The sequence below is a fragment of the Ambystoma mexicanum genome, chromosome 2q (genome assembly GCF_040938575.1).
Source record: "Ambystoma mexicanum isolate Mex_15411 chromosome 2q, UKY_AmexF1_1, whole genome shotgun sequence".
NCBI lineage: Eukaryota > Metazoa > Chordata > Amphibia > Caudata > Ambystomatidae > Ambystoma > Ambystoma mexicanum.
Genome location: NC_090924.1, coordinates 1,406,254,508 through 1,406,281,017, shown reverse-complemented (window position 1 = coordinate 1,406,281,017; position 26,510 = coordinate 1,406,254,508). Strand labels below are relative to the sequence as shown.

Genomic DNA, 26,510 nt, shown 5'->3' with positions numbered 1-26,510 from the left:
TTGCAAAATACGCTTCTATAATATTTTGTTTTTAATAATGGTCATGTTGGGTTATGTGTTTACTTTCCTATACAATGGGTTTATCTTAGTTCATGGAAAGAACTGTAAAAGAAAGCAGTAAAGTGGAGAAATTGCACAGTCAGCGTCAATCCCAGCATCACCTCTTACCCATGTGTGTTTCCTGGGCATTTTATTTAATCTCGTATTGCCTAAATTGTCTACATTGTCAGTCCCTAAACCTTTCTAAAAATTGTCACCCTTCCGAGTGATTTAATTCGCAGGGTGTGATCTTCAAAACCAACGAAAACTCACTCATGGTTCTACTGGCTGTAGTATTGCTTCTTCTATAATACAAGTGAGTATTGATTTATTGCACACCACAGCCACTGGTTCCTTAACTCTCTAAAGGCAGTGCTACTGGAAAACCATGCCCCTCTTCTACTCTCAGTCTGTCTGCATACAGACATCTTTCTGGTAGTTTCTAATCTTAATCCCCTCTCTATGATATGGAATGTGGAGCTTTCTCCTCTCTTCCAATTGGTCTCATGCATCCATGTTTGAGCACTTTTGCATTCTGTGAGGCAGCTAATCGGAGTCGTCTGTCTATTCTGGATTGTGTGCACCTTTTTCATACAATCAGTGTCCTCCATTTAATCTATGGCCAGTGCGCATTCCTCTTGGCTGCTATTGATGAAAAGTGTCATGTACCTATATTAGAAAACAGGTACCCTTGTTATGGAATGCCAATGCTGCCCTTGAAATGCTACTTGTTTATCATTCTGATTACAGCAAGAATGAAGAGGGTACGGGGACTGAAAAGGAGTACCAACGCTTATTTTGATCGCTGCAAGGCATGAGGGTGGGAGTGGCGGGGGCAAACCAGATATTCTGGATCCCTTAATCCATTTGGTTCGGTGGAGGGGGCGCCAAATGTGCTTAAGATGGCCCTGGCTCAGGCAGGTGGTGATGATGCAGGTTGGGAGAGAGTGGTAAGTGGTGGAAAGAGGCATGGCACTGTGGGAATGGATCTCTAGGGTACTGGCTTAGACGTTCGGGATGATGCAGGTTGGGAGAGAGTGGTAGGTGGTGGAAAGAGGCATGGCACTGTGGGAATGGATCTCTAGGGTACTGGCTCAGGTGGTGGGGAGGATGCAGGTTGGGAGAGAGTGGTAGGTGGTGGAAAGAGGCATGGCACTGTGGGAATGGATCTCTAGGGTACTGTCTCAGGCCGTGGGGAGGTTGCAGGTTGGGAGACTGAATGGTAGGTGGTGGAAAGAGGCACGGCACTGTGGGAATGGATCTGTAGGGTACTGGCTCAGGCCGTGGGGAGGTTGCAGGTTGGGAGACTGAATGGTAGGTGGTGGAAAGAGGCATGGCACTGTGGGAATGGATCTCTAGGGTACTGGCTCAGGTGGTGGGGAGGATATAGGTTGTGAGAGTGAATGGTTCTCTGTGCAATGGACGAGGATTAAGTCGATAATGCCTGCATCTTCTGGGTTGGTCATTAAACCGCACCAACTTTGATTCCCTCCCAGTGGGGAAGAGGAAGGAGGAGACGACTCCTGTGGGGCAAAAGAATCGGGCGGAGATGGTGCAGCTGGACTTAAGCACAATGATTTTGACAGCTGGGGTGTCAGAACACACCAGAGACATTAGACTGCATAAAGTGACGCGAGTATCCCCCGTTAAAACAATGATAACATAGCAAAATAAATGGCGCTGCTGTTATTTTGTGACCTAGAGGAAAGACCCGCTGTTTACCAGGAACGCAGGTGGGGCGCCCCGTTATCAGCTGGAGATCAAGAGTGAGCTGCCATTTATCATTCAGAAAGGCCCGCAGTCTGCGCTCTGTAAACTCTGCTCGCGCGCATTAATTAGGACATGAAGAGAATTGTCACCATTGAGCAACTGCCCTCGGTGGCGCTGGGTGATGAACGGCCTTGCAAAGGGGAAGTGATTTATCGCATTGCCGCACAATGCGCGCGCTTCCTTCGCGTTAGGCAGCAGCGCGCGCTGCTGCGGATCCTCCCGCGGCAATTAGTCATGTGGACAAGGCCAGCAGCTCCCGGGGACCTCTTAAACACCCCTAAACGAGGCAGGCGTTCCTTCATGTACCAGGGGGTGGCCTAGAGGAAAGGCTTCAGAGTGAGTGGAGCAGTGGGCTTTCTAGTCACCCTCCTCCTGGACAGTGACACATTGCTCACACGGAACATGGGCTCTCGGGCTCCTAGGTCCCACTGATTCAGGCAAGACACACATGTCCTGGTAGGGCACTTCACGCTGTCACTGGTGTACAGGCAAAGGTTCACGGAGAGAAATGGGCTCCTGCTGGACTTGCAAAGCGGGTATGAGGACCACACACTCGCAAAGCACCGGTTATACAGTTGGCAAAGGAGGTTTTCTACTACACCACTTTGTGCCTGGCTGATTATTGCCACAGGTCTCACCATTAAAACATTGATCTGAGGAATTAAAGCTTCAACCTCTGCTTATGGCGCATCACAGCAGCTTTGTGGCAAGAGCTCAAGCCCATCATTCACGGAAGACTGCTACGGCTTCCCGCGCAAAAGGCTTGGACGCAGCAGCGTAGACACGGTAGGGCCTGAGCGGGCAAGACCCACCCAAAATCAGTAAATGCCCACTTAGCATCGCCGTGTGGGCATTCACAGATGCCGTGCGCCCAACTACATTAGATTCAGGCCCCACTTGTTAGACAACCCTGTCTACGCCTCTGCTAGGACGGGAAACATACTTTACCCTTGACCTGTGGGTCTGGACTATCCCCCGGCCTTACTGTAAGGTGCCACTCCAGTCCCCTCCTATCACTTCACTCCAAGCAGGTAATGCAAGGCCACTCCCGCCTTGCCAGAGAAACGTACAGCACTCTGAGAGGCCCATCACTTCAGGCCTCACATGCAGGAACAATCAAAAACGCCCACTCCGGCCCTCTTGAGCAGAATCGGGGTTGTTTTACCGCGACTGAAACGGTTGCGACAGAACTGACCGCAAGAGAAATGCACGCAATACAAAAATGTTCGTACATTTCCCATGCGGCCATCCATTGTAAAACAACCCCAAATTCATACAAAGACGCATTCCTGCCCACACCCAGACCCCCAACACACCTCACCCACCTACCTACTTACCTTTCATTCCCACAACCTGGGTCCCTTTCATGTCCGTGATCAGGAAACAGCACCGCAGGGTCCTTTTCTTTTCTTTTTTTTTAACTTTTTTAAAACTTTTGAATGTGTCAGATGCAGGAGTGTCCCCTGGAGTCCCCCCACTCACTATACTGCATTGTATAGTGAGCAGGGTGTTACGGGGGACACTATCATCCCCCGGCTTTTCTTTTTTTTTTAAGCCGGGTGAGCTGCAGGGTTGTCCCCCACAACCCCTGCTCACTATACTTGCGGGGGACACTTCCACAGCCTTTTTTCATTTCTTTCATTGACCTACCCCACCAAAAGACCTAAAACGCATACCACACAAAGTTCGAACTTTTGGTAGTTTTGTGGTATGTGTTTTAGGTCTTTTGGTGGGGTAGTGAAAATGTGATTGTCATTTTGGCCGAATCCCTTGAGTAGGGCATTGTGCCATGCCCAGGAGACAACAATTTCTGTTTTCAACAGTGGAAAGGCCCCCGCCTGTTGAGAAACCAACATCATGTTAAGATCGGCGCGCAGCTCTCAATTATCAAAGGAATAATGTGGCTCTGAGGAGGACATTACACTAGTCCTCAGTGGTAAGAAGACACCACATAAATAGACGACAACCACACGGTCCCTCACATGCATCAAATCTGGGAGGCAACTGATCTAGCACGTGATCTAAGGGGGAAGGCCACTCATTAACCTGAGAGGGTATCCAATCAACCTTTCACCTGCAAAGAGGCACTATTGCGCACTGGAGAAACAACCGCTCCAGTGCTGACCTACAGGTAGAAATCACAACGCTAGGATTATTCCCTGTCAACATACACCTGCAGAGAGAGGCCAAGTCTCGCACAAGATATGCACGTTGAAGGATTGGGGATCACTGCTAATGATCCCTGATGCAGGCTAGGGTTCCTCCCCGTCAGCATTCATCTGCAGGGAAACACCAAGTCCTGCTCAAGATATGCAAGGAGAAGGATTGGGGATCACTGCTAATGATCCCTGATGCAGGCTAGGGTTCCTCCCCGTCAGCATTCATCTGCAGGGAAACACCAAGTCCTGCTCAAGATATGCAAGGAGAAGGATTGGGGATCACTGCTGAGCATCCCTGATGCAGGCTAGGGTTCCTCCCCGTCAGCATTCACCTGCAGGGAAAGTCCTAGTCTCGCTCAAGAGATGCAAGGTGAAGGATTGGGGGCGCAGAACTTGAAGGACCATCAACTGTGCAAGTGTTAACTTGGAGAGCCAATGGCAGCTGGGCGGGCCGTCGAGGAGCCAGTCAGAGCTCTGTATTGAGTGTAAAAGGCCTAGGAGCTACACAAACAAAAAAGTGTTTCTGAAACTATCAATTTTTAAATATACCAGTCTGGAAAACAAAAAAACACTGGTGCAGATGAATGATTTTCCTGCAAACCCGTATGCGGCAAGCCATTTTCAAGACATATGAATGCAAAGTATTTCAGAAATAGTATTTTGTGGAGTTTTCCCTGGTAGTCTGCTCAGGTAATGGTCTCCTGCACCGCCTCGGCACGGCAATAGGTATTATTCATTGTGATAAGGTGAACATTTCCGAAGACACCAAAACCGGGGCGGAACGCGCAGAAAGATGACAATTACCTTGATTATGGAGCTGTATTAGAATTTTAATTTGCTAAAGGGTAAAATCAGACTTGCAAAATTCACAGTTAACTTAAAACAATAGTTCTAAGCCTTTCCTTCCCAGTCTTTGGTGCCTTCGGGAAGCGGCGAGCATCTGTTTCTTCAGGGAACACAATATGTTCGCATTTTCTATGACTTTTCTTTGTAATTGCGTTTTAAACTTGTTTTTTTTTTAATGTATTCCTAAATGAAAACTAGCAAACGGGCTCCTGAATTCATCAAAGTTTTGCTACGTGAGTGAGCGCGCGGAAGGGGCAATCCCGCGTACAAGAGGTTCCGATATCAATACAAAAAAAAGGCTAAAACGAGTCTCCCAAAAACCAAAGCAATGTGCTCCTCTTCTGCGGCCATCCATTGTGAGAAGGGGCGGGGCTGAGAGACTGGTGACCCGGGCCCAGTCAATGGAGGGCCACACAAAGTCCCAGTGGTGAATTTGAAACACTGCGCGTTTTTAAAGGCTTGTGTGCGATTTACTTGAGCAACTTCATGCTCCCATATTCCTGTTCAACTCCTAAAATGTGAGCTACACGTCAATTGTGTATGTGTGTAGTGCTGTACAGCATTGCTTGTGATAAAGAACGCGGGCAACATTGTTCTCCGTCATGCATACTATAGAGATGTTTTCACTGGGACAAAAATGATATCGAGAGGCTTTTGTCCATTTTAATTTGATTGCACGCCAACACCAACCCAAAAACATTTTGTTCCAAAATTAGCTTAAATTGAAATGTATTACATTGAGTTTTGAACCAGGGCAAACAAATGGAGCATCCTCATTTGTCTATTCGCGTCCATCAAATTGTCAAAAAGAACCTTACAAAGAAATATTGGTACACTTTTCAAATGTGAAAGAAGAGACAGCACATATTGTTCTGATGGTGTGATCATAAGCAGCACACACCGTACAGAATCAGCTGGCGGTACTCTCACTCCCAAATATACACACGGATTGGCGCAAAATCAGATTTATCAAGTGATAAGGACGCACACACCACAGAAAGTGCAAACCTAGTGCAAATTGTGCGCAATCAAAACCATGAACCAAAAACTATGCACAAAATGCTGTTTTTACATGGCCGTCGTCCAAAACTAGACATTTGCACTCAAGTATCCCAGCGCAGGCGTGCACTGCGCCGGGGCACGGGTTCTGAAATCGTGACCTCAATACGTGACGCGCACACCTTTTCCACCCTTAGCGTGTACGTGATGAGGTCACTCTTTTGCGCCGTGGCCCCTCCCTTCGCTGCGTGCAAACCTGACACCGCTTATTGTACAGCGTTGAAGGTTGGGAAACGTGCTGGTTACCTTGGGGTCCCTGAGGAAGAGCGCCCGGAGGATGAGGGAGTGCACGTCCCCGAGGGGAGGGTAGTGCATGAGGAGGCCCAGGCAGGTCTGGTAGTTGCTGGAGATCACTAGACGGAAAAAGAGAAAACAAAACCCGTCAAATGAGAGACGTGCACAATTAAGAAATCACAGAAAGAGGGAAAAAATCGTTGAATTAAACAATAGGAGGGGGAGGCAGAGGAAACACCTGCCACCGAAAACACTAAGGGCCCACGTCCGGGGCCCACGTGAGAAAAACAGAACATACCAGGCGTTTAGATGTGCATGTTTTGCATCTATTTGCATACATTGTGGGTCTTGAGAAAATGTTTGCATTTTTAGGTCACAGGAAAAAACGACAACTGATAACGCTAGGTGGTTCTAGGCTCACACAGCTTTTTGGCTACAATAAAATGAGCACTTGTACAAGCTACCTTCAAATGTTCTCTGGTATGGTGGATAGAAGGGACGGGCAGCATGTCATTTCTCCCCTGGCAGGAGGGGGGCAAGATGGCTATTTTTCATTCTCTCCTTGGCCATCGCATAGGATATGTACTGACTGCCAGAAGGCACGCCCCACGTTTCCGTGGTGATGTCCTCCTGTGGATGGAGTTGATCATGACCACTAACAATGTGTTGCGAGGATGGAGGAACAGAACACGCATACACAAAGAGATGCCCCGTTTTATTTGGAGATCAATATGGGGCATTGGTTCAACAAACAAAAGAAGCCTCATTTTCAGCAGTATATATCTTCTACTCCTGGAAGGAGCCATGCTTCGTGAGGTGCGGGAGCAATGTCATTATCAACTACGTGCGTGGAGCACGCACCGTGAAAGGGTAAGCGCCTTTCATATGTTACTGCCTGACTGTGCCCGTTGCATATTGACATTACTGGCCTTTCACTAAGGAAGCTGGAGATTTCCATCACATGTATTCTCTGGCCTGCCTTTGATTTCCATCGTGGATTTGTGCCGTTCTTCGGGATTTGCTTCATTTGGGCTCATTGTTACACGGCCATTCTAAAATGTCTGCACAGTATTCTGCAGCTTGTTTCCTTGCTGTCTTGGCCCCACAATCCCTCCCAATGGTTGTGACAGCCTATAAAGTCCAATGAGAGCAGGCGGGAGTCTGCCACTGCTACAAAATCCTGCAACTAAGGCCTTGTCTGCCCCTGTCCGCTCCATGGACGCTCTAAGGTGAGACGCTGTTCCCCTTCGCTGCACACCTGGTCTTGCCCCTTATTTCACTTTCGCAATACTGTGTTGGGTGTCTTGACCCACGTTTGAGCTATCATGCTGCAACATTTGGTGCTGTGGGCTTAGAAAATCCAAGATGGCCAAAAAGCCCACATGTACGCCAGAATAGGAAAACTGTGCAGTACTGGCATGGAAAACATCATGATGGCCAGAACTTCCCAGAAAATGCACAGGGAAATTCATGAAGAATAGGCTGCCACCCATTTTTGCCTATGTTGTGAGCACAGGAGGGCACTGCCTAAAACCACCATTGGGCTACCCACACAGTAGCCTGAAACAATTGGGAATGGCAATGCTGATTGCCAAAAGCAACCCAGAACTGTGGGGAATTCATTTTCTTAAATCCCAAAAATGGTTGCATTACCAGTACTCGCCACTATCAGAAAGCCGGCGTTTTAAAACCACCAGACTTTTGTGTAAAACTGAACAAATGAAACAAAACCAGACCAAGGAAAGACTTGCTAAGAGGTGGATACAATGTAAAACTATATTCTGAAATGACTTGAAGGAAGTAATTATTTAATGTGTATGTAAAAATCGTAAGTGATTTAAAACTGGGAACAAAAAAATGACATGTAGCTAAAACTGGCTTAAAGAGATTCCAATTCTGCCTGACATCTACCCCCACAGGAGTTAAAACCTGCTCAGCCACTCTTCCCCTTGCCAAAAGGAGTTGTCACCTCTCTGATTAGATTAGGGGTGGAGCAGCTACAGGGAGTTGAACAAAGGCCTGTCCTGGACTCAGGCAAATGTTATATTGGGGGTGTCGTAAAAGTGGCTTCCTCTTGGCAGAAACGGGGAGGGGCAGCCCCCTCTGAGGACAGGCTGAGCTTAAAGAAAGTGGATAGACTGGTTTCTCCACCATGTGACCTGGGAAGACACACCCCTGTTGGCCGGAATATGATTTTAAGAAAGATGTATAACTCATGGTGCGGACTTGTCAAAAATGATCTAAATGATACCATAATTCTTGTGATTTTCTGGGAACATTTTGAGATGCGTTAGGACCCTGTGGTGTATTCTGGGGGTTTGCTAGCGGAAAATAGGGTCTCACTCCAAATGTCTGCATGTTAAAAATCTGACACTTCATCAATTAATGTCCATACTCCTTGCGCACATGTGTGTAAATTTGGGTAAATGTCCGATATTGCAAAACCAGTTAAAAAGCGCAAAATGCTGGCATTTCTGAATGCAAGCCCCCAGGAAGAGCAGAGTTTGAACAGAGTATACCTCATGTGATATGTGATGGGTGCATGTAATTTTAAACAACTGTGTATCTGTGCAATATGTATTTGAATCAAATATAGATTTGTGGGCAAACTGACCAGGGGAGGATCCTCTGACCCATAAAACCTACAGCATCACTCTGACTCACATTTCCGTCCCCCAATCATGAGAGAGGGGAGAATTGGGCCAATGACAAGTAGAGAGGGGCAGGCTTAGCTAGGCCCAGGCACACACCCATTTCCAAAACACATAAAAAAGAGACTGCTGGGACAGGTAGAGAGATTCAAATCCAGTTGCTGCAGAGCGTTTTGCCGGACCACAAAGCATCCAGAAGATACCAGTTCCAGACTGACTCCAGCTACATACTCCAGAACCTAGAACTTATACTTTAGAACCTAAATCAGAGGCCTAAAACCACAAGCTGAGTTCTCTGCAGCAGGCCTAAAATCATTGCAAGCTACTCACAGCCGGGCGAGCTGCTTGAATCCCTTGCCAATAACTTTTGCCAGGACCAGTGCAGAGATCCAGAAGCCGTGCAGAGACCGCTGTATCCGGACAGACCAGACCAGACCGTGCAGAACCGCAGACCCAGAAACCAGATCGCTGTGAAGTGCCGCTAGCCTGATTGATCAGATCCGTGACGAGGTCCAGTCCTTCCAAAATATATTGTGAGTACTTAGGTCAGATTGTGACAGAAATAAACTCTTAGTTTAAAATAATCTAATCCAAACTATTTTAATCTAACCAGAACTGCCTCCTAGAAGTTGTCACTTGTCATTTTGTAAAGCTGCACCGCTGTCACTTGTCAATTCTGCAGCTGCATAGCTGTCACTTGTCATTTTGAGTTTACTTTAAATCCGAAAAAACGACCTTTATTTAATCGTCCGTATCTCTGGAACCGTTTGGGCTACGAACTTGGTTTAACTTTCCTCTGAAAGCTTAGAATCTAAGCATTTCAACAAGCCTAGAACCGACTTGCTACTCCTTATACTTTTGCCGTAATCACGATTCACGCACTCGCGAATTTTACCGCGATTTGCGATTTGGTTAAAAATCCAGCCACGTGTAACCATCAGCAGTCATTTCTTTCCTTGCTAAAAATTTGTTTGCTTCTTAATCACCATCTCTGAATCATTGCTAAAGTGAGCCTGAACTCATCCCAAGTATCTCTCACTCACCCTGAACCTGCTAAAGGGAATTAAAAGCATTTTCAGCATATTTCTCACTTCATTGCCACCACATTCAAAGCACTTGGGCCTGTGTTTTAAAACTCATACCGGTTTTCTCCAAGCTTGCTGGGGGGGAACTGAATTTCGTATTGTATTTGATTGCATTCCTGGGAACTGTGTGCTCCTCTTCCCATCTCCTTCCATTTCTTACATTGCATAGGGGAAGGGGGTGAATTGCCAGAGAAAAAGTGATTATTTTATCTTTTGCTAAAATCATATCAAGTATTTCTGTACTGCATTTTATTCCTCATTGCTTTTCCCTTGAAATCATAAAAGTAGTTTTGCTACTTTATCCATCCTATACTAACCCCTCATTGATTGTAAAGAAGTGTGCTAGTGCCAGATTACCCATTGTTGATCAACATCATATGTCTAAGTGTACTATCAGATATTAATTTATTATAAAGTGTGATATATATATATATATATTGTTTAAATTCTCAAATAAACCTTTTAAACTTGCAAAGCAGAACTACTTCTTGGCTCAGTGGGGTCAGGGGGATTCTAAGAGAGGGGTGTTATATAGGGGTAGTCATCCAGAAATCATGAACTGGACATAAAGATATATCAATAAGGGTTTCCATTCAGTATCCCAGACTAGGCATTGTTGAATTGAATCTTCTTACAAATTGGGGGCTCGAGCCAGACGTCTGGGTTAGATCTATCACTTGTGCAGCTTAATACAGTGTGCTAACTGACGGGATACATACATCCGGTCGGATCACCACGCTGTTTTACGCTGTAAAGCACTCTTCAAAGGGACACTCTAAGGAAAAGGTCTGTTTTGCAAAAATAAAATACTAATTTCTGTAAGTCAGGACAGAGATCAATCTCTAGAATGACGACCTTGATGAAAATAGCGAGGGAGCACCTCTTACATAAGCTATTTGTGAGAGGTGAGTGGACTCACCAGGACCAAACGGTCTGGTTGCAGGCCATCGTGCAACAGGTCACTGAAACAGGGTCAGACATATGGATAGATCAGGGTCCATTACATGTGGCCCTGAGGGAACTATATATGGCTCCTAAAGCCAAAGATGAACACAATAAGATTGCCAGGATAGCGGCATACCTGTACCTATATATGGGAGACATGCAGGATAAATGTACTGAAAGCCAAGATCTGGCAAATAGGCGACAGATGGCGTTAGAGAAGGTCCAATCTGACCTGGTCTCTTCTGAGCAGAGGCTGCATAGGAGCCAGGAGTTAGAAAATGATAGTTGGTAGCAAATCATTAAAATAAAAGAGGATATGGACATCTGCAACAGGAAAAGGCTGACCAGGATACCAGATTTCTGGCCTTGCAAAAGGAGTACCAAGAAGGTTTGGACTCCCTACTATAGAGCCAGAAAAAGCTGGAGCAACAATTAGATTTCAATAGGGTATATGCTGAGCAGGTAGTCACCCTGCAAAGCCACCTAGATAGGGAAAAGGCAGAAAGCAATAAATTGATTCTGAAAGACCTGGATACCCAGGCAGAGTTTGATCAGGAGCGCCAGAGAGCTGGTGCCTTCCAAAGGCAAAGGGACGACCTGGCGGCACAGATGCAGATTCTTAGTCAGGAAAGGGACACCTTAGGCCAGGAAGTCTGCCATTTAAAAAGGAAAATGGAAGAAAATCACCTGGCCCTCCAGGGACTGGGTGACCTCCAAAAAGAACACCAGAACTTGTTAGAGCACACCAGGAGGGTGGAGGAGGCTCTGGCAAGAAAGGAGCAGGCCAGTAGGGAAGGGACTCAGGAGGTAACCCTCCTGCAGCAAATACTGGCCCAGTACTCCAGAACCAATCAGGAGGCACAGAGAGAAAATGAGGCTCTCTGTCAGCACAATGATAGGCTCCAACAACAGGTAGCGATGCAGGAGAGACTGATAGAGTCGAGTAAGGCCTTAACTGAGGAACTGAAAGCGCAGGCTCTTGCATTGCAACAGGGGCGGATAGAGACCAGGTTCGCTGGGAGAGGGAGACTTCTGAGCATAACCTCAGGAGCCCTAGTACCAGAGGCCTTCATAGCTCTCAGTCCCTGAACTCTGCCACCCCCATGCCCCTCGCGCACATGAGCCCAGGGCCACGGGGTTGGCAGATTACTATCCAACCAGAAGTATGGGGCTCATAGGCCAGTACCTCCCAGGAATGGAGGGGCGGGCATCCGGGTATGGGCACCCAAGCACAGTGCAATTTAGTGGGGAAACCCAGGAGAGTAGGCCCATTAAGGGAATCCTGAAAACTTCTGCCCAGTTAGGTCAGTGGGGGGGGGGGTACCCATCAAATCCTGGCAGCAAGGAGGAATCTGAAGACTCCTCTGAACGGCGCAGGACACAAGAGACCAGGTCCCCACATTCTGCCAGCCATTCCCAGGCTCGCAGAATCCGGGAAAACCTGGAAGAGCAGACAGGAACCTCTGGGAGCTGTGCCTCTGAGTCAGAGGATGAATGGACCAGGGTTACCCGAACCAAAAAGGCCAATAAGGCAAAAAGGGCCTTGCTTAAGGACCCATTGAAGCAAATAAAGGCAATAAGGAGTGTCATCACGCCTTATCATAAGAACGCGAAGTATTCCGTTTGGGAACACTTGGAGCTCTATGAGCAAATGATGGAGACTTTCCATTTGAAGGACAGCAGTAGCTGCATCCAGTACGTCAAATGGACATTCTCCCCAGAATACTCCAGTTTCTTTGCGGGGCTGGAGGACCAAAATCATTTAAGATGGTCCACCTATAAGGCGGCCATCTTGAAACATTTTTCTGTTCACAGAAATCCTCAAGAGGCTCACAAGGCAGCCTACAATTTGCAAAGTGGGGAGGATCAGGCCCCACAAGAGTTTGTGTAAGAATTAAAACGTGCTTTTGCGCAGACCACCAGAAGGGTGCGCACGGATAGCAGAGAATTTATCAATACGTTTTTCCATGCCTTACCCAAATACATAATGACCCAGCTTGTGAGAGATTTTCATGAGAAAAGATCTTTAGACTGGGTCATTGAACAGTCTTACCGGATCTATGAGGTGCAGAAGCCTATTGAAAATAAAAATAACGCGCCGAAAAACCCCAAAACCTACAGCACCCCTGCTGCTGCCAAGGTGGCAGAGGTAAAGGTTGCCCCCGTTTTAGATTTGGAGATGGGGGGGCCTAAAAACCTGCCTGCACCAAATAATTCACAGGCCAGAAGGCCCTCGGGCCAGTCACAGACAGGGAGTCGAGGAGGTAGTCCCACAAATGGGGTCCCCCGCTCCCCTGACTATGTAAGTCCCCGCTATAAGGGAAACCGACCAATCCTGGGTTATGTGTGGACTCCTCCAGCCCAAGGGGGGGGGGATCCAGCCAAGCACCTGTCCCGGGGAACTTCCCTCCTAACTTCCCCCAGGAGGGAAGTAATTCTCCAAATCCTGGGCAGAACTTTTTCCCCAGGTATCCACCCAATTTCCAGCACCAAAATCATCCATCCTTCTTTCCCCAATTCCCTGAGCCCAGACAACCTAATCCGGGAGAGGGGAGGCCAAGGGTGGAGGGGTACCAAAATCTTCCCAACCAGGGGTACTACCAGAGAAGGGATAGCTACCCTTCCCGGGATCAGCCCAGGGGAGAAAATAGAGCCCCGTATCAGACTGAGCGGGTTTCACAACTTGAGCGCCAGGTCCAAAATATGGCACGAGATCTGGGTCACATACTGAGGGCTCAACAGAACCCTCAGCTGAGCATGCCACCGCAGAATGCCCCAAACTCGGGACCTGGTGCTCCAGAACAATGACGGGGGCAGCACCCTGATAACCCACTGGTTCCCAGGGAGGAGGCACAAGGGGAAGGGGGGTGTAAAGCCTTGGAGGAAGCTTCCTTCCCAACTTGTAAATAGCCCCTGGAAAACCAGGAACCGGAAACAAAATCTCCTACCCCTGAAAGCCTGCCTCCCAAGGAGCAGAGGGGGGTTAGGAGAAACAAAGGACCCAAACAGACCCACTTTGTGGAGGAGGTACAGGTCTTCCAATTTGAGGGAGAGGGATCCTCAGAGGATCCTGGGGAAAGGATCTTCTCCTTTAGAGATGGGGGAACTCCTCCCAAGGAAAAATGGGTCCCAACGGAGGCTAATTCAGACTGGGGAGATGTGGAGACTGAGCTACCGCCGCCCATCATCTCATCCCAGAACCGACAATACCAAAATCCCCTCGTTCAAACCCATCCTGGTGACTGCCTCCAAAAAGGGGGGGCCCAGAACCGGAACCAGGGGAACCCACAATGGCTCTGATCTCCAGTTGCCAACTTTTTCTTTCAGATTCCCAAGACTCTCCACAGAATTCTGCCCAAATCTCTTCTCTAGCCATGTCCAAAACCAGAAATTTAGCCCACCAGTTGTCCAAAAATGTGCATTATCTGTGCCCCCTTGAGGAGAAGGAGGGAAGATACTATGCCCCGGTACAAGTAGAGGGGCAGGGTACAATTTTGGCACTGGTGGACACTGGATCCCAAGCTACCCTTCTGTCCAAAAGGGCCTTTGAGGAACTAAATGCAGGAAGGGGGGAGAATTACCGAATTCCTCTCACCTCTCTTCCTGGACAACTGCAGAACTTTGACGGGAAGGAAATTCCCGTTGAGGGGACTGCAGAGCTGGACATTAAAATTGGGCGACACAAGGTGAAACACCCGGTCATAGTAGTGACTCCAGGGGGCACCCCTTGTTTACTAGGGAATGACCTCCTGAGAAGGTTGTCACCCCTAATAGATTGTGTAAACAAGGTCCTCTGGACCCAGACTAGCCGACCAATAAAATTAAAACAGAGTGTCAACCATGTTAGTTTAAACGGCACCTGCCACATGGTTGAACAAAAATCTGACCAAGTAGAATTTCACTTCCGGAACAACCAAACTCCAGACGTGACAGTAATAGCAGTAGGACAACAGACTGGTGATGGGGGGTCCTCTCTATTTCTGAAAATCAACCTTCCTTCCAGTTTAAGGTGGTATTCCACACTGGAAGGAAACACCCTGAAATTCTTTACTAATCCACAATCAGAAACTCCCACTCCTATAGTCCAGAAAGATGTGAAATCAGCTCAGAGCCTGGCTGATATTCAGCAAATTGGAGAGCAGTTGTTCATCCCTGTTCAGTGAAATGATGGGAAGGACTCTGTTCTCACTCGAGTGTGTGTGAACAACGGTAAGAGCTTCATCAGCGAAGCCATGTTCCGCCAACTCCCAAAAGATCCAGCCATTCCCACATTTAAACTGATAGACAAACGGGAAATGGACCTGGAAGCACCCAATTCCAAACATCTCCTGCCAAGCAGGTGTATGCTCAAAATCTCCATTGGCAACAAGAGCATAGTCCACAATTGTTGGGCCGTGCGAGACGTCACTGCCGCCTTTTACTTAGGCAGTGACATTCTCAATCGCTTTGCCATTAGTTTGGACCTAATAAACGTCAAAGCTTGGTCCCGATTAGCGGATAATCCCATGGGCTTTGATGATCCAGAAAAAAGCATTTAGGTCAGCTCAATTGCTACCTTATGCAGTTGAAATTCAGATCAAAGAGGAAGCCACCATCCCAGAAAGGACCCGACAATTCTCCCTGGAAGTGAAAGTTAAAAGAGGACAAAAATTGCAAAACCCTGAGGCTTATATTCATCTAAATGCTTCTCTCCAACAGTAAGGGTTAGGGGTAAACCCAACACCATTAGTCAACATAGAACATGACACCATTCCAATAGAGGTGGATAACATTGACTTAGAGTATTACTCCCGCCGCAGGCACCATTATTGGAATGGCGGTTGATGACCGACATTTTTCCATTGATCTAGGAAATGAACTGTTACGACCAATCCCCAAGGACTGTTTTGACGGTGACAGTGATGACAACACAACACCAGACAGGGTTTTCACCCGGCATGGGGGGAACTTCCTGGTGTACACTTCTTGCCCTTATGGTAAGGAAGATGTGACTTGTGACTTCAGGAGGGATGAGGTGATTTTCCAGGTCCATGAGGGCTGCCTTTCCCACCTGAAGCCTCCAGTCCAAATCAGCACTCTGACCAGGGACTTCTCCACCCAGCTGGAGGAGGCCGCTGAGATAGCCAAACCAGAAGTCTTTCCAGGCTTCAGGCAGATGGTGGAAGAGAGAGTCAACCTAGCTGACGCCTGTGTGACTCTGGAATAAAAGCAAATGTTGAAACAAGTTTTCTTGGATTTCCAAGATCTCTTTGCGGTAGACTCATATGACTGTGGCCGCACCGACATCCACACAACAATCCCCATGACTCCAGTGTTTGTGAAGCAATATCGCTTGCCTCTCGCATCAATGGAGTCCCTTACTGAAATAATTAAGAACCTGGAGTCCCGGGGAATAATCCATCCAGTTCACAGTACACAGTACCTTCAATAACCCGGTGCTGGGAATATTGAAGCCAAACGGCCAGTGGAGATTCTGCGCCGACCTCAGGGAGCTCAACAAACGGGTCCATACTTCCCGATGGCCTCTACATTGACCAAGGGCTGGCCCAGATCCAGGGGTCACATGTATTCACTGCAATAGTCTTGACCAATGGATACCGGACTGTCCCTGTCAGTAGGGAGGACCAATACAAACTGGCTTTTACCTTTGGGGGCCAGCAGTACACATGGACCCGGACTCCCTTCGGATACCTCAACTCCGGCAATGAATTCAACATTTTCCTACATAAGGCCATGCCCGACCTGGGTGCGAGGGGTAACCTGGCTTATGTAGATGATGTCCTCATCAAAAGTTAATCTGTGGAGGAACACATAGCGGAGATCCGTTATGTTCTGACCCAGTTGAGGGCCGCCGGAGCAAAACTTTCCGTTCAGAAAGCACAGTGGTGTAGAACCCGTGTTAATTTCTTGGGGCATGAGATTACTCCTCAGGGTCTCTGTCCCCAAGAAAAGAAAGTGGAAGCACTCCAGAAACTGAAAGACCCCACCACTCTGCGGGAACTAAGGAGCCTCCTTGGACTGACTAATTACAGAAGAAAGTTCATTGAAGGCTACACAGAGATCACTAGACCCCCGATTCATCTCTTGAAGAGGGGGGTCAAGTGGGAATGGGGTCCAGAACAATCTGAGGCGGTAAGACAACTCAAAAGAAGCCTCTCACAAGCGCCTTGCCTAGCTTACCCTGTCAGAAACAAGGAGTTCTTTCTGGAGACGGGGTTCTCCAATACATGCTTGACGGCAGTATTATACCAAAAGCATGACAAAGTCAATAAAGTAATCTCCTATGCGAGCAAAACTTTATCCTCTGTGGAGGAAAAATTCAACGATTGTGAGAAGGCACTCCTGGCAACGGTGTGGGCATTGAAGAATTACCGCCCGTTTATCCATGGGGAACACATCATAGTGGAGACTCCACACCAGCCTCTGCAATATCTCCAAAGTGACAGAATCCTGGCCGGAAATGTGAGTAATTCCCGAATTACTTCCTGGATTCTGTCAATGAAAGGCTTTCCTGTGGAGGTCAGATATGGCCAAAACAAGAAGAGTCCCCTCGCGCAAGGTCTGGCTGACTTGCATGATTGTGCCAGAGAAAACTGTCTCGAGGACGAAAGTCTAAAAATCAAGGACAACACGTAGGCATACCTTAATTCCCCACACAAAGTCTTTGAAGAAGACAAGTGTGAGGGAATGCCCACTGTCTATGTGGATGGATGCTCTTACCATGTTGACAACGACGGGGAGAAAGAACTGGTGGCTGGCGTAGGGAATGCATGGGTGAAGGAGTTCCCAGAACCCTCCGCTGGATACAAAATTGGTCCCCGAAGTAGTTAGGCGGCAGAATTGATGGCTGTGCATCAGGCCATACTCACTGCTGTCCAACATCAACTCCACGAACTGGTCATAATCACCGATTCGGATTATGTACGGAACGGGTTCGTGGAGCACCTGGTTAATTGGAAAACCAGAGGCATGTTATGTGCTAATAACAAACCCTGGAAACATGGGAAGTTAATCCAAAACATTGATGATCTGGTCACATCGAATGGGATGACCATCTACTGGAAAAAGATCAAGGGTCATTCCAAAGTAGAGGGACCAGACAAAACTGGAAATGACTTAGCTGATCACCTGGCCAAAACCGGGGCCATTCAAGGGGATCTAATCGAAATAGAGTCCCTGTTGGGGGAAATCCAGGTCTCTGCTATCACTAGGTCCCAGACAAATGCTCACAATGATCTTTCAACTGCCCAATGGAGCAAGGAGACCCCTGATGCTGATTTGATTACAGCTCAGAAGGGGGATCCAATTATTGGTAAGTTTTACCAACCCCTTGAGGACCCTGAGAACTTTCCCCTGGCGGATACCGATTACATTGGGAAAGAAGACCTAAGAGTGTTGATGAAATGTCCAAAAATGTTCCGAATCCAAGACGGTTTGTTGGTAAGGAAATCCAAAACTGGCCACGATCAGTGGGTGGTTCCTACCTCATTCCGAAGCCTGATGTTAAGTCACGCCCATGATGCGGCCACCGCCGGTCATAGGGGGTTTCACACAACACTGGAAATCTTAAGAGAGGTTGCATACTGGCCACACATGGGGCAGGACCTCGACCAATACTTGAAGGGGTGTCTTGTGTGTGCACAATTTCAGCCATCATCCCTCACACATCGTGCGCCTCTCCAAAAGAGGGGGATGACACTGCCATGGTCAGATTTGCAAATCGACTTTGTAGGCCCTGTGATTCGCTCGTCTAGAGGAAACAAGTACATGTTGACCGTTACATGCTTGTTTACCAAGTGGGTGGAATGTCTCCCAGCCCCAAACTGCAAGGCAGAAACAGCAGCTGCCCTGATGATTAACCACATCTTTTCCCGTTTTGGTCTACCTCAAAGGATTGAGTCAGACAGGGTTAGTCACTTCACCAGTGAAGTAATGACAAAGATGTGGGAGATACTGGGGGTCAAAAGGAAGTTACATATTGCTTACCGGCCAGCTTCTTCTGGGGCAGTAGAGAGATATAACCGAACCATTGTGAGCATATTAAAGAAGTTTGTGGCAGATTCTGGGCCAAGTTGGGATATCCGATTACCTCTGGTCCTAATGGCCATCAGATCTACCCCTTCATCTGCAACCAAAATGTCACCATTTGAGTTGATGACTGGACGCAAGATGGTGCTTCCCCAGCATTTGCTCTACAGAACCCAAGAGCAAACGTTGATAAATGCCTCCACAACTCATGAGTATGTGGAGAATTTAAGGAAACACCTTCAGCATGCTTTTGCCTATGCTCAGCGGAATCTAGAAAGATCAGCCGAGAGCATGAAGACCCACTATGATTTAAAAACTACCCGAAAGGAATATAAGGTGGGTGATCGGGCCTATCTATACAACTTCCAAAGGAACCAGGCCAAACAGCGAAAATTCTTGCCTACATGGAAGGGACCCTTTGAGATTATAGACAAGATCTCCCCTGTGGCCTACAAGATCTGCATCCCCAAAGGCGGTTTGGCAGAGGGGGAAGACAAGTGGGTCCACATAAACCAGTTGAAGTGTTGCCATCCCAGGCACACTTTGCAGCAAATGAAGGAGTCCTCTGTAATCCCAGAGGGTACCGCTCCAGAGTAATTCAATTCCAACCCTAAAATAACCTACATATGGCCTATCAAATTCTGTGTTTCTCAAGTTTATGTGTTCCTGTCGCTTAATTTAAAAAAATGTGCATGTTCATATCTGTTGAGTTCTAAAATATATATGCCACCCCACTATATCAATCAATGGTGGGGGAGAAATGTCCATGTATAGGTATTGTCGCTTTTCCTTTGTCGTCCTAGGAGAAAGAAAACCTGGAGACTGGCCAAGGAGGACGATCCAGAGACCGGGAGCAGAGAACCAAGGGGCCCGGGGTACCGCCCAATATTCCCATAAGGACCGGCGAGGAGAACCGATCGATCAGTACCGGATGGAGGAAAAGATGCTGAACTGTGCCATTTGCAGAATTGGAAGAAGATTATGCGGACATACCAGTGCGTGGGTCAAAACCTTCTGTGCACCCGACTCCCCATCGACTCAAATTCAAAGTGCAGTCGCGTGGGGGGGCTTTGTTGGGTGTCCTGACCCACGTTTGAGCTATCATGCTGCAACATTTGGTGCTGTGGGCTTAGAAAATCCAAGATGGCCAAAAAGCCCACATGTACGCCAGAATAGGAAAACTGTGCAGTACTGGCATGGAAAACATCATGATGGCCAGAACTTCCCAGAAAATGCACAGGGAAATGCATGAAGAATAGGCTGCCACCCATTTTTGCCTATGTTGTGAGCACAGGAGGGCACTGCCTAAAACCACCATTGGGCTACCCACACAGTAGCCTGACACCATTGGGAATGGCAATGCTAATTGCCAAAAGCAACCCAGAACTGTGGGGAATTCATTTTCTTAAATCCCAAAAATGGTTGCATTACCAGTACTCCCCACTATCAGAAAGCCGGCGTTTTAAAACCACCAGACTTTTGTGTAAAACTGAACAAATGAAACAAAACCAGACTAAGGAAAGACTTGCTAAGAGGTGGATACAATGTAAAACTATATTCTGAAATGACTTGAAGGAAGTAATTATTTAATGTGTATGTAAAAATCGTAAGTGATTTAAACTGGGAACAAAAAAATGACATGTAGCTAAAACTGGCTTAAAGAGATTCCAATTCTGCCTGACATCTACCCCCACTGGAGTTAAAACCTGCTCAGCCACTCTTCCCCTTGCCAAAAGGAGTTGTCACCTCTCTGATTAGATTAGGGTTGGAGCAGCTAGAGGGAGTTGAACAAAGGCCTGTCCTGGACTCAGGCAAATGTTATATTGGGGGCGTTGTAAAAGTGGCTTCCTCTTGGCAGAAACAGGGAGGGGCAGCCCCCTCTGAGGACAGACTGAGCTTAAAGAAAGTGGATAGACTGGTTTCTCCACCATGTTACCTGGGAAGACACACCCCTGTTGGCCAGAATATGATTTTAATAAAGATGTATAACTCATGGTGCGGACTTGTCAAAATTATCTAAATGATACCATCATTCTTGTGATTTTTTTGTGAACATTTTGAGATGCGTTAGGACCCTGTGGTGTATTCTGGGGGGTTGCTAGCGGAAAATAGGGTCTCACTCAAATGTCTGCATGTTAAAAATCTGACACTTCATCAATTAATGTCCATACTCCTTGCGCACATGTGTGTAAATTTGGGTAAATGTCCGATATTGCAAAACCAGTTAAAAAGCGCAAAATGCTGCCATTTCTGAATGCAAGCCCCAGGAAGAGCAGAGTTTGAACAGAGTATACCTCATGTGATATGTGATGGGTGCATGTAATTTTAAACAACTGTGTATCTGTGTAATATGTATTTGAATCAAATATAGATTTGTGGGCAAACTGACCAGTGGAGGATCCTCTGACCCATAAAACCTACAGCATCACTCTGACTCACATTTCCGTCCCCCAATCATGAGAGAGGGGAGAATTGGGCCAATGACAAGTAGAGAGGGGCAGGCTTAGCTAGGCCCAGGCACACACCCATTTCCAAAACACATAAAAAGAGACTGCTGGGACAGGTAGAGAGATTCAAATCCAGTTGCTGCGGAGCGTTTTGCCGGACCACACAGCATCCAGAAGATACCAGTTCCAGACTGACTCCAGCTACATCCTCCAGAACCTAGAACTTATACTTTAGAACCTAAATCAGAGGCCTAAAACCACATGCTGAGTTCTCTGCAGCAGGCCTAAAATCATTGCAAGCTACTCACAGCCGGGCGAGCTGCTTGAATCCCTTGCCAAGAACTTTTGCCAGGACCAGTGCAGATATCCAGGTGCCGTGCAGAGATCGCTGAATCCAGACAAACCAGACCAGTGCCAGACCAGACCACACCAGACCATGCAGAACCGCAGACCCAGAGACCAGATCGCTGTGAAGTGCCGCTAGCCTGATTGATCAGATCCGTGACGAGGTCCAGTCCTTCCAAAATATAATGTGAGTACTTAGGTCAGATTGTGACAGAAATAAGCTCTTAGTTTAAAATAATCTAATCCAAACTATTTTAATCTAACCAGAACTACCTCCTAGAAGTTGTCACTTGTCATTTTGTAAAGCTGCACCGCTGTCACTTGTCAATTCTGCAGCTGCATAGCTGTCACTTGTCATTTTGAGTTTACTTTAAATCCGAAAAACAACCTTTATTTAATCGTCCGTATCTCTGGAACCGTTTGGGCTACGAACTTGGTTTAACTTTCCTCTGAAAGCTTAGAATCTAAGCTTTTCAACAAGCCTAGAACCGACTTGCTACTCCTTATAGTTTTGCCGTAATCACGATTCACGCACTCGCGAATTTTACCGCGATTTGCGATTTGGTTAAAAATCCAGCCACGTGTAACCATCAGCAGTCATTTCTTTCCTTGCTAAAAATTTGTTTGCTTCTTAATCACCATCTCTGAATCATTGCTAAAGTGAGCCTGAACTCATCCCAAGTATCTCTCACTCACCCTGAACCTGCTAAAGGGAATTAAAAGCATTTTCAGCATATTTCTCACTTCATTGCCACCACATTCAAAGCACTTGGGCCTGTGTTTTAAAACTCATACCGGTTTTCTCCAAGCTTGCTGGGGGGGAACTGAATTTCGTATTGTATTTGATTGCATTCCTGGGAACTGTGTGCTCCTCTTCCCATCTCCTTCCATTTCTTACATTGCATAGGGGAAGGGGGTGAATTGCCAGAGAAAAAGTGATTATTTTATCTTTTGCTAAAATCATATCAAGTATTTCTGTACTGCATTTTATTCCTCATTGCTTTTCCCTTGAAATCATAAAAGTAGTTTTGCTACTTTATTCATCCTATACTAACTCCTCATTGATTGTAAAGAAGTGTGCTAGTGCCAGATTACCCATTGTTGATCAACATCATATGTCTAAGTGTACTATCAGATATTAATTTATTATAAAGTGTGATATATATACATATATTGTTTAAATTCTCAAATAAACCTTTTAAACTTGCAAAACAGAACTACTTCTTGGCTCAGTGGGGTCAGGGGGATTCTAAGAGAGGGGTGTTATATAGGGGTAGTCATCCAGAACTCATGAACTGGACATAAAGATATATCAATAAGGGTTTCCATTCAGTATCCCAGACTAGGCATTGACTTAGCTGTAGTGTTGAATTGAATCTTCTTACAACTGTGTAGTAGTCGCCTTGCAACATGGGGTGAAGCTCCATGAATGTGCCCCTTTATTTGACTTTTGCATCTCTGTATAGTAGCCGCCCTGCAATATGGGGTGAGGCTATATGTTTATGCTCACCTTACCCCCTTCTGCACTTTGCTTGTGATGTATTTGCCTCTCTGTGTTCCCCCTTGATGTAATTATATACTGAGCTTCCCTTTATGTAACCAGAAGCACCGTAACTAAGTTTAAGCACCTAGATACCCTAGGGTTTTGCACACTATATAAATAATAAATACAAATGCCTCCCACAATGCGGTGGCTCAGAGTACCTGTGGATAATCCCTAGTCTCGGTAGAATAGGTCTCCCCTCTTGCTCAAGCATATCTTGGAATATTTGGGTACAGGTGGCCCTGGGCTCGACAAACACCTGGATCTTATATTGACTTCTCACAAGACCTCGTATTAGGTCAGGGTGAGAAACCACCAAAGGACCTATGGCAAGAGCTTGCAATACAATAAGGAGGTTTCTATGACAACAGGTTCAACTAAAACAAGTGAAGGCCTATTGTAATCGGACCTAGTGTCAGGAGTGCAACGTCCAGTCCTGAAACTAGATCTCAGTTTTCTGGGTGTGGCCATGACCTGGAAAGTATCCCTCAGACCACTCACAGTCTCAGGGTTGCTTTAAATGCGTCCAAACACTGCCCTGTCAGGTGACCTCGATGCGGTTTACTCTTTTGGTATCTTCTAGCTTTGAAACACCTACGGGGGGGCAAGCCTTTATCAAACTATTCTTTCACTAGGGATTCTCCCACGCACCACCAAAGTAAGACCTCTAAGCTTCCTTTCTTACCCCAAAGGTCCTGCCAGATAGGATTTTCTTCCCCTGCATAGACATGAGGCTGCAGTAATTATGACCCGTCTTATAGCCAGGGGATGAACAGACAATTAAAAAATCTCTCAAATGTTCTAGACACATTTTCTTTTCAAATGGAAAATCGGCCCATGGCAACAAAAAAAAGTGCTGGGATAGCCTCTATGCAATACATGGTTTGGGCTTAGTCTTTCCCCATCTCTCTTAGCCAATGGACACCTTCCTTGGGGAATAGTTAAAGAGTCACTCACAATCCTCTGCCATTTATAGTGCAACAACCACTTCTTTCTTGAATGATGCAAGCATCATTGTTGTTGCCCATTGGTCCACCTAGACTCAGCTACCACCAGGTACCCTAGGTCGTCCAAAGGGGGCCAGGTATCAGACATAGACAGATCCCAAGGTTGGTCAACTTTCACTTCCTCCTGCACTTCAGAGTAACCCTTCTGAACTTAGGGCTGGGAGAGAGGGCTCCTCCTGTGGGCTCTGGTATGGGGTTTGTAAAAAACCTTACTGCTTTTCCCACCTTACTTCCCGGGAATCTCCAATCCAGAGCTTGAGGGACGAACTAACGAGGGAGGACTACAGGGGTGGAGAGTCCTTGGGGATTAAGGAGGGAGTGGCTAAAGGTGAGACATAGTATCCCCCCTTTCCTGACAGTAATCTACCCAACTTTCCTTCCCATTTAGTGGGTTACTAAAACTCCCATAATTCAATTTCCCCACTTAGCTGCCAAGGGGCTGGGACGAAGAAGAACATATTGAGTCATGAGGATTACCAATAGGGGTCAATGGACGATGGATTCCTGTGGGCATTCTCCATGTTGTTCCTGTAATCAGGTAATGCAGAGTCAGGCAGTGCTAGGCAACTACTCCCGCCTGACTCCAATTGACTTTCTCACCAAGTATAAAAAGGCACTACTTCTGTCAGGATGGATCACAATCGCTCGCACCTGGAAAACCCCAGAGACCCCATCGATTGCGTTATAGTGGATCAAAATATGGGACATCCTAGTAGTGGAGAAGGTCACAGCAGCGAAAGAGGGGCTACTACACAGATTCACAGATTTATGGGCCCCACTGTTGGACTATGACTGTTCCTACCCACATTAACTTTCAAACCCCGACTACCAAGACTAATCCTGAGGGATGTCACCTGAAGGTATCTCCCAGAACTCTTCTCAACCAATGAAAACTACAGGCCAAAGGAATCTGGGCAGAAGGGCCGGGAATTCCTATGGAAGGGAAACAAGGGAATAATCTTGCATAAATGACCAAATCTTTTTCTTGAGCAGTGTTACATACAAAATGTTGTAGCCTAATCCCTTGTTTGCAACCAAATAAAATACATTGTTTTAAAAAAAATGTAAAAAAGGTGGAGCACACAGGCACTCTTTGAGCAAGGTGGGGATGCAGAGAGGACCTGGAGAGCCAAGAAGCCGGAAGGAGCAGAGGAAGCTGTCTGGGGAGTCCGGAGGAGAAAGGAGTGGCGTAGGGCTGGCACAGTGTCTTGGAGGGGCTGTATATAGCGTGGCTAGGGAGCCGTGTCTCCAAAGAGCTGGAGAAGACCGACTGCAGCATGCTGGCTGAGTCCACTGGAGTGCGTGTTTCCCCTGGGTATGTGAATGGAAGCCAGGGTGTCAGAGGGACACTGAAGGCGGCTCCAACACAAAGCTGAGAGCAGCAGACGATAACGCAGCGACCAGTGAGTTTCGTGAAACCCAGTGCACGTGTGAAAGAAAGCTTCAAAGAAAGCCTTTGGTTCCAAATGAAAGGATCGGCATGCGAGCGGCACTATGGAAGTCAAGAAAGGAAAGGAAGTTATGCAGGAGCCTTGAATGTAAAACGATGCATTGTGGGAACTGTAGTTTGCAGAGGGTGCAAGTTGCCCAAGGACAAGAAAAAGACTTAGTAAAAATTGAAAGCAGTTTTCTCAAGTGAAGGGGAGCTGTGTAAAGTTCGAAATAGAATTGGAAGAGAACGCCTAAAAAGAGGAGCTACGGAAGAAAGGAAAAGCAAGCTAAAAATCCCAAGTGAGTCTATCCCTGGAAACAAACTGTGATTAGTTAAAAAGTGAACCTAAGGGTCTGGGACCCATATGAAAAGCATAAGAGGGTCTGGGACTCATGTCGTAGAATCCAGGGGTCTTGGACCCATAGCGGAACTACAGAGTGCCAGGGGCACGACTCAAGTGAAATGTAAGCCATGAATCAGAATGGTCCCGCAGGGGCTGAAGAATATGTGCGTTTGTTGAAAGTTTGTGATATGAAGATTTGTTACAAATGACTGAAAGGGGAAGGGAACCTCAGTGTTGAACAAGTGATAACCAAGTGAAAGTAACTGAAGAGTGTGATCTTGAAACTTACCGAAGGTCGGTAACAAGAAGCGCTACTGAGTCTATGGAGAAAGAAAGCCTCTTCATACCTAAAGGAACTTTGTGAAAGGAACTGTAAACCTCGAGACGAGGATCCATTGAAACATTACTAAAATGTCGGGGAAGAAAATTCCCAGTGAAATTAAGATAAGTGAATTCAGTTGTGACGTTCTTTGAGAAAGAAACCAATTGAGAACTGTGATGTAATGTGAAATTTAGAAGTCCAGAAAAGACTTTAATGAATAGCGACAATTTTAAGAAACTTGAATACGAACTGTCG

At 46.7% G+C, this 26,510-nt stretch overlaps 1 protein-coding gene across 7 annotated transcripts in view; it reads right to left on the bottom strand.

Moving 5' to 3' along the window:
- The window catches only part of TBC1D5 (TBC1 domain family member 5), a 2,783,701-nt gene that overhangs the window by 616,177 nt on the left and 2,141,014 nt on the right, over window positions 1-26,510 (bottom strand). For all 7 annotated transcript variants that reach the window (XM_069648897.1, XM_069648892.1, XM_069648893.1 and 4 more), the window contains one exon: window positions 6,120-6,226. In XM_069648897.1, the coding sequence (XP_069504998.1) occupies window positions 6,120-6,226 (107 nt within the window). The remainder of the gene's footprint in view (window positions 1-6,119; window positions 6,227-26,510) is intronic.